Genomic DNA, 8,866 nt, shown 5'->3' with positions numbered 1-8,866 from the left:
TAATATTCCCGTTGCAGAAGTTCACAGTTAAGCATGCTCCAGTTTCAAGTTAGCCGTTTCATGAAGCATGGACACATCCTCAGCAATGATTCACATTTCTTATGGCTGGTTGTCGGATATTATCCCAAGTCCCCAGGAAGATTCACTTATCTTCCTGTCCGGACACATTTTGGATATATTATCGTATGTGGCATTTCTAAGCAAAAAATTATGGTTGTCCAGTGTTTCTGCTGTTTTTGTGTTCTGAATTACCTCCATGCTTATTTAAGTGTATCCAGTAAAGGGACTCTATCTAGCGGTGCTTTTTTACCATTTGGAAATTTTCATCCAGAGCTGTCTGCTGCCTCCCTTTGGAGGCCCTTCATTTGGAAAGTTGGCATTTCATCTAGTAGGTTCTCCTTCCAGCGATGGCATAAGCAATAGGGCCAGATGAAAGCTGCTTCCAACGCAGGTATCGACAGGGGCAGCTGTTTGTGCGGTTGGTAAAGGGCCCTAAGAGCAGCTGACGGAACCCATTTAAGCTTATCCTTCCATTGGTTTCAGCTTTGGCTTTTTCTCTAGAACATATTTTTTATATTAATGAACTTGCCTCTACTTTGCTCTTAAACCTCTGTACGGTTGGGTTACATGGATGAGCACTAGAGATTTTCTTTGTTCTAAATTGGCTGGTGTCAGGATAGCTAGTCAACTACCATTGATGGATATTTTCAGGCCCAGGGAGAGAGATAATTACACCATTTGTATTTCTATGCCTTTGGAAGGAAAGACATGATCCCCAGTCGTGACTCTCCTCTGTGTCGTGTTCAATTTTTTAAAAATTTAATCTCATTAATGATAGGTCATTCTGGACACATGCATTTACCATCCTTTTTATAATGTCAAGAAACTAAAACACATTGAAAGGTCTTTTTTTGGGGTGTTTTCCATCGCTCTTTGTGCATCTAAGCCCTATGATAGCATATATTCTTTCCTGATCTTATCATGAAGGCATATATTTATGAAAGTGCAAGCCAGTACACAATTTGTATCTGTTCGTTTGGCAGTAAAAGTTTAAATAGAGAATTACGTATTGTAACATAAACTGATATTTATTTGTTATTAATGTCTTATCTCCTGCAAGATATCGGATTTACAAATTCTTTCCAGCATTCTTATTTCTAACTATTTCGTTCTTATTTTTGTAAACCGTTTTAACCAATGAACAAGGAAGTGGCATCACAGGAGGCCCGGAAGCGAAGTCTGCAAACGATTAATAGCACCAGAGAGGTATTTGAAAAGTTTCCCTCTTCTTTCACTTTACATCAGAACATTCAAACCTGGAAATCCCCTAGAACCCACAGTCCAAAGATCTCTGTTCTGGGTGATCCTCTTTCCATTGTTATTTGTAGCACTGCTACTGGGCTGCACTATTACTACAATGACTGGTATTGGTAATACTGTTAGTACTATTGCTGCTATACCTACTACTAGCATTACCATTTATACTGCTAGTACTATTACTGCATGCCTCCCAATTAGTGATATTAATGCCCTACCACTACTTTGAATGTCAACATCTCTTCCAATAACTATATATATATATATATATATATATATATATATATATATATATATATATATATATATATATATATATATATATATATATATATATATATAACATACAGCATTTTTCCTCACAGAAAAGCTCGCACTCGGAAGAAGGAAACCAAGGATGTATTCTTTACTTGTTACGCGTTTCGTCAGCGAACTGACTTGTGAACAAGTCAGTTCGCTGACGAAACGCGTAACAAGTAAAGAATACATCCTTGGTTTCCTTCTTCCGAGTGCGAGCTTTTCTGTGAGGAAAAACGCTGTGTGTTATATTATTAACCGGGAGACCCGCCCGGTTTGTGCTCGCCACCTGCCAACGGGACATGGATTTCAGCAACCAGGGTCACTGTTGATTATTATATATATACATATATATATAAATATATATATATATATGTATATGTATATATATATATATATATATATATATATATATATTACCATTATTGTCTCCATGCACACTGCCCTCCAAATGTTCAGCGCGTATCGAGGGCAAGCAGAAGAACAGCACCACCAAATCCTTTGCAATGAGGTAACTCGTTTTTATTTTTTGAAGTTTTCAAATGGCCTCCATTACCCACGGAGCCATCACAAGCAAAGTGCAAGAGTGCATACAAAAAACTGACCTATGCGTTTCGGCTTGCGCCTTCTACTGGGTGCCTCTTTCTCTCCTAATAAACTTTTACTAACACTAAAAATTGCACTAAATCTACGTCCTAAATACGGGCTTACTACCAATAATACTCCCTATACAACAACTATGCGCATTAATTATATGACTACTGTCATAAGCATGTCTTTCATATTACAATTACTACTAGACCAGAACCCATTGTACTGCCAATACTATTAATATCAGTAAACCAAGTGCTACCACTATTTCTGTTCCACTTACTGAAGATACCAGTACTACTGCTATCAACGTTGAACGTGACACATCTGGTGCTGCCCCTAGTGTTACTATTAGCACAATAAGATTAGTATTACTAACAGTATTAAAAGTAGTACTGGTGGTACTGGCACATATATTAGAAGCAGCGCTAGTAATAGTAGATGTAGTAGGAGTGCACAAAATTGTAATAGAAGTATAATTAGGTAGTTGGTTACATTTCCAGGTATGTATGCTATAGCTGTGGGGTAGGATCAAAGGAATATGTGTGTCTTTGAGGCAGTGTTAGGCACACCAAATGTATAACGAGGAACATAATACTGAAATAGTTGAAAATACAATTTTATGTTATAAGGGGTCCATAGACAACATTAATTGCCATCCTTCGATGTCACTTCCTGTTGCATGTGATGAAGTCAGGTCAACAAATGGATCATTGCCTAGGAAAAAATGTTCAAGCAAACATTAAAAATAAGACAGGTGAACATATTTTTAGAAAGAGAAAGGCAGCAAAAGACAAAGCATTGATACTAAGGAACAGAATATTTTAAAAATAAAAAACAAATGTATGCCCCTTTTATCTCAGCATTGTATGCATCTCTTGTTGCCAGTACTTCTTCTCAAAGCTTGGTGTTATCAGAACTGACATTTTCCACAAGGGCTTTGTTTTCAGGCTCTGCTTTGTTCACATTTTCTTCCAAAAGTGTTACCAGGGACTGAACTGTTGTTTCAGGATCAAGGAGTGTGACAAGGGGAAATTTCACATTCCTTTCACTATAGATGCGATTTTGAATGGTCATACCAACCATTGAGTCGATCCCCAGAAATACGAGAGATGTGTCCTTGGTAATTTCACTTGGACTGGCATGGCTGAGTTCACTCACCAGTGACACAATGTAATCTTCAGGGTTGACAGACTGCAGATTTGAGGGGGCATGTGCTTTAGGTACCTGTTCCACTTTGCTGAGTTCTTCAGTTACAACTTGGTAGAATCTAGTTCTCAGTGAAGGGGTTAATGAAATGACATTACTATTCAAATAATTGAAATTAAGTTTCATAACAGCCTGTTGAGGGGCATTCATGATCAGTACCTTTTTAAGATGTTCATGAATTTCTTGTATATCCAGAGTGAGTATTCCCTTTGATTCTAAGATCTTTTTGATTATATTTTGGTTCTTCAGTACCCCAAGATCCAAGGCACCCCAATTGATAGACTGCCCTGAAAGTCCCATGTTCCTTCTGTAGTGACAGAAGTTATCCAGAAATGAATTGGCAGCAGCATAATTTGCTTGTCCGGAATTCCCAATGAAGGCAGTGATAGACGAATAACATACAAAATAATCCAGCTCTTCCCTTCTTGTGGCGCAATGAAGGTTAATCGCACCTTCTACTTTTGGACTTAGAACTTCCTCAAAATTTGAAATATTCAAATGCTCAAGCAGTCTATCATGGAAAACCACAGCACTGTGGAAAATACCTTTAATTGGATTTTTGGGATAGCGCCTTTGAATGTAAGCAACAGCTTTTTCAACATCAGATCGAAAAACAATATTGCACTGTAGGCTGATTATTGTGGTAGAGGCATAATGCTTCTGCAATTCCTTTATTTGTGTTTCCATTTCTATAGTTGGTGTTCTCCTTGACAGTATCACAATGTACCCTCCCCCATGCTTGGCAATAAACTTTACAGTTTCAAAGCCAAGACCTGTGAGCCCTCCTGTCACTATGTAAACTGCATAACATTTAAAAATAGTCCTTCTTACATCATATACATGTATGTCTGAAATCCTTGTCTTCAAAACATCATCTTTCAGTACAATAAGTGGAATAGAGGTGCAGCTGAAATAGGATAGAGGCAGAGCACTTGTTCCATCAACTTTACTATGCTGTTGGAAAACTGTATATTGTAGATTTAGGAATTTTTCGGTCGGCAATGATTTGATCCATGCATAGAATGGCTTTGAGGATTGTTTTATGCATGTCTTCTGGAAAATATTTTCAAGATCTACTGAATGAATTGTTACGCAGTCATGAGACTTTCCAATTTGTGTTTGCAAATTTCTGATCTCCTGACTATCACCTACAATCACAATGTCCCTGATTAGTGCTGAATGTGAAAGTCCTTCCTCTAATATGTCTTCAAGGGATGGAAGCAATACAAGTGCAGAACAGTGGTTAACACGTTGGCTGGTAGCAGAAGTAGGGGTTTCAATTATTGTTTTCCAACCAGCTTCATTTGCTGTTAATGTCAGAACTTCACACAAAACTGACTTGGGTTCAGAAGAAATAATTGCTAAACATGTTGGACATCTCACCTTTGGAAGCGTCTTATGTAGAATCATCCATGCTATCCAAAAATATGAAACACAAGGCACATTTTTAAGGAATGGGACTTTCTTGGTGTTATAGCAAACTCCTCCTGGAAGAGTAACTTTTGAAGATGCAGTTACTGGGTAGCATGTCATAATATGATCGCCAACTTTGATCTTTTTGACATCTTTGCCCACTGCAGTTACTGTGCCAGTCAGGTCAAGAGCTAAGAGTTGATGCTTATCACTTGCTTCTGCTTTCCAGTACAGTGTGCCTCCAAACATGTAGCTAGATTCAGTAACAGGAAAGTAATCTTCTGAATGGGCACATATTTTAGCAACTTGAACTTCAATGTTCTGGTTAGGAAGATCATTTATCCTTTGACTTGTCAATTCAGCAGAAATGTCTTGTATTATGTAAGGATCTGTTGAATACAAAGTGAACATTTTAGAGTTGTCAATGGGTCTTCCTTGAATGATGATGCCATCCTCCTGAAATATTGTTCGGTCAATTTCTGATGTGTAAATGCTGCCATCCTTTATTAATACCTCAGGATAGTTCTCTGCAGTAGAGCTAGCAATGACGTTTGCTAAGGCTGTTATATCTTGAACACTCACTGAACTTACATCAATTTGCTGAAATGAGATTTCGGGAATTTCAGTAATACAAGCTCTTATCATGCCTTGCAACCCAAAACCAGGGTTAATGTGATCTATAGCCAGTTCCACTGTTCTGTAAGTTATGCTTCTAATTAAAGCCCCAGGTTTTTGTTCTCTTAATGCTAGAATAATTTGACGGTAAGCTTCACTACATTCTGCTATGTACCGAGTAATATTGACTGGGAATTCTTCCTTAAACCTATGAATTCCCCACATAAATAAAAAATCATTGTAGTCACTGAGAACAACTTCCATCTTATTCAAGGCAAACATCAAAGTGTTCCCAGATTCAAGTGCTGTCTTCCAATCACTGTACATAATGTATCTTGCTTCTTGGTGTAAATGTTCTCTAAGATGCCAAGCAATTCCAAAGTTGTCCGCAAAAACAAGTGCCTTTGGTGCTCCCACTTGTGTATGAAGGGCCAAACTCTTTGACTGATCTTTCCATTTATTCTCATACAAAAAATTGCTCTGGGGGCTTGAATTTGTTCCTAAAAAGGTAATCCTAACATTTTTAAGTTCTACCAAAATAGTCCCATTTTTATCAGAAAAACACCCACAGACTTCTATGTAGTCATGAGTGGCTTTGCTTATTTTCATATATATAACCATTTCACTCTGAAGTGGTCTGCAAAGTAGTATGCTGCCGATAGATGAAGGAAAGCCTGCTTTAGCCTTTATATTTCCTGTACCCGAAGTAGCCATAACAACTGTCATCTGAAGAAAAGCATCTAGCACTACTGGATGGATGTAATATTTATGCAGCTCCTCTGTGATTTGATTATTCACTGTTACGTTGGTTACTGCTTCTCTCAAGTCGTCTCCATATAATATATCACTTAGCTGCTTATAGACTTGTCCATACTCAAATCCTAGAACATTTAGCGTTTCATACATTTTATCGATTTTTAATACTGATCGACACCTTCGAATGATGTGTCGTAGGGAGATAGACTCTTCCTTTGCTGCATTCCCTACTTTTTGGGTTATTTTTCCAGTTGCATACACGGCATGTGGTGACATTACTTTAAAATGTGCCACCATGTCTTTAGATTTCATTTGGATTTTAATGTTATGTGAACCTTGATTTATGATACATGGACTGGAAAACTTTATGCCAATTTGTTGTGCACCTAAAGGTATTTTAGGAAGTGAACTATTCATTAGAGATGCTATCCCAAGCTCAACATAAAAGGATCCTGGAACTATGACAATGCCATTGTTTTTGTGTTCGTAAACGTAGGGTGTAGATGTCATTGATAAGGTACACCCAAATTCCATGCTGTTATTACTAACACTGTGGAGAAGAGGGTGGGCCAAATTTACTGTTTGATTTCCTTGGACACCCATTTCAACCACTGTTTTTGTAGTTTTTCTATGGGTAAAGTGATACCTAGGAAAGAGCGCTGGAACAGCCTCATATCCCTCAAACACATTTTTCCACTCTGGATTATATCCCAGGACAAACAGTTTTTCTAGGAGTGTAAACAAGGTTTCATATTCTTTACTGGGCTGGACAGTGGGGTAAACTAATGTTTCCTCCTTAAGAATTTCTTTAATATTTCTTTCCAGTGCTCTTTTGGGTCCTATTTCAACAAACACCAGATTTTCTTTCCCCTTACATGCAGTTTCTATTGCTTCAACAAAGGTCACAGGTTCTCTGACATTCCTAGCCCAGTATTTTCCTGTTGTGAAGTCATCTCCAGAAGCTATCTCCCCGGTTACTGTTGAAATAATCTCAATAATTTCTGAACCTTGCCTTTCTATATCTCGCAGACTCTCCTCAACTTTATGGAGGATTGGATCCATCATAGGGCTGTGGTATGCTGCTGGAACATCTAAAGATAGAAGAAATATGTTTTTTCCCCTGAACTGAAGAGCTAGTTGCTTTTGAAGACTCGCTAAGCTTTCTGCTTCTCCAGAAAGCGTGCAGGACTTTGGACTATTGAAAGCAGCAATGCATACTTTTCCAGACTGTGACTCTATAGCTTTAGATATTTCCACCACAGGGACATTGCCAACTACCAACATTTTCCCACCCGTAACCTTAGATTGCAATAGACTCCTGTGATAAATCACTTTAACAGCATCTGTGAGGGAGAGCAGGCCAGAGCAATGTGCAGCTGCTACCTCTCCCACTGAGTGACCAACAAGTGCAATGGGTTTGATGCCCCAGTGTTTGAGAAGACATGCAAGAGCAACCTGAGTAGCAAAAAGCAGTGGTTGAGCAATTTCTATTATTGAAAAATCCTCAAAATCACTTTCAATTAAATCAATAAGGCTGATGCTTGTGTAAGAAAACAAAATGTTTTCAATTTCTTTGAATTTGTCTCTGAAAACTGGCTCAAACTTGAGTAGTGTTTTACACATGCCTTTATAATTGACACCATTACCACAGAACACAAACACAATGCTTAGATTTGCCTTCATTTGAACCTCTCTCGTTATGTTCACTGTTGTAAGTTGTTGTTGCAAATGTTTTATGGAGGATGTGACAAAAGCATTTCTGTACTTATTGTTCATATGGCTTCTCCTGCAGGCAGATGTATAGGCCAAATTTTGTAGAGACATAGTATCCATTTTGTTTAAGTGAACTGCAGTATCTTCAACGATAAGCTTTAGTGATTCAATTGACGCAGCCGAGAGCACAAATATTTCAATAGGTCTTTTCAAAGGATGAGAAAAATAGGATTGTGTAAATTCTTTTACAACAATATGAGAGTTGGTGCCACCAAAGCCAAAGCTGTTCACCCCTGCTATCCTGCCTACACCTTCCAGTTCTTCCCATGTCTGGACAGAAGTTGGAATGCAAAGATTGAGTTCTTTTGCATTGATGCTGCTGATTTCTTCAGAGTAGTGTAGAGATGGAACTATTGTCTTGTGGTGCATCATTAGAAGAACCTTAATCAGCCCTGCCATCCCGGCTGCCGACTCTGTGTGGCCAATGTTACCTTTCACTGAACCAATCGGGAGAGGTGGCAAACCTGGAGGTCTGGCTTTGCCAATCATGTTGCCTATGCTTGCTGCTTCGACTGGATCTCCTACAGGAGTCCCTGTGCCGTGGGCCTCAACATACTGCACAACTGAAGGATCAATCTGAGTTGTGTAAATCTTCTTTAACAGCCTTTCCTGTTGCTTCTTAGAAGGTCTGGTAATAGGGGTGACTGATCTTCCATCTTGGTTCACAGCACTTTTGCTTATAACACCCCATATTCTATCGTGGTCTTCAATTGCCTAGAATTAAATAAGGTTGATTAATATTAACATAGTTGATAAAAGCTATAAAGTATACACTGTGTTACAGGGTTCATTATAGGCCCACGTTAACTAAGTGTACAGTATGGGATTGAACACAAAACAAGCATTTGCAAACCAATAGGTCTGGCTAATTTAAGAATTACATTGGTTTCTACTT

At 38.4% G+C, this 8,866-nt stretch overlaps 1 protein-coding gene across 3 annotated transcripts in view; it reads right to left on the bottom strand.

Moving 5' to 3' along the window:
• Positions 1-2,114: 2,114 nt before the first annotated feature.
• LOC146789562 (uncharacterized) overlaps positions 2,115-8,866 on the bottom strand; it is a 127,836-nt gene continuing 121,084 nt past the window's right edge. For all 3 annotated transcript variants that reach the window (XM_085631762.1, XM_085631763.1, XM_085631764.1), the window contains one exon: positions 2,115-8,685. In XM_085631762.1, the coding sequence (XP_085487888.1) occupies positions 3,103-8,685 (5,583 nt within the window). In that variant the 3' untranslated portion in view covers positions 2,115-3,102. The remainder of the gene's footprint in view (positions 8,686-8,866) is intronic.

Source organism: Triturus cristatus, chromosome 10 (genome assembly GCF_964204655.1).
Source record: "Triturus cristatus chromosome 10, aTriCri1.1, whole genome shotgun sequence".
Taxonomy (NCBI): domain Eukaryota; kingdom Metazoa; phylum Chordata; class Amphibia; order Caudata; family Salamandridae; genus Triturus; species Triturus cristatus.
This window is presented reverse-complemented; position numbering and strand designations above follow the sequence as displayed.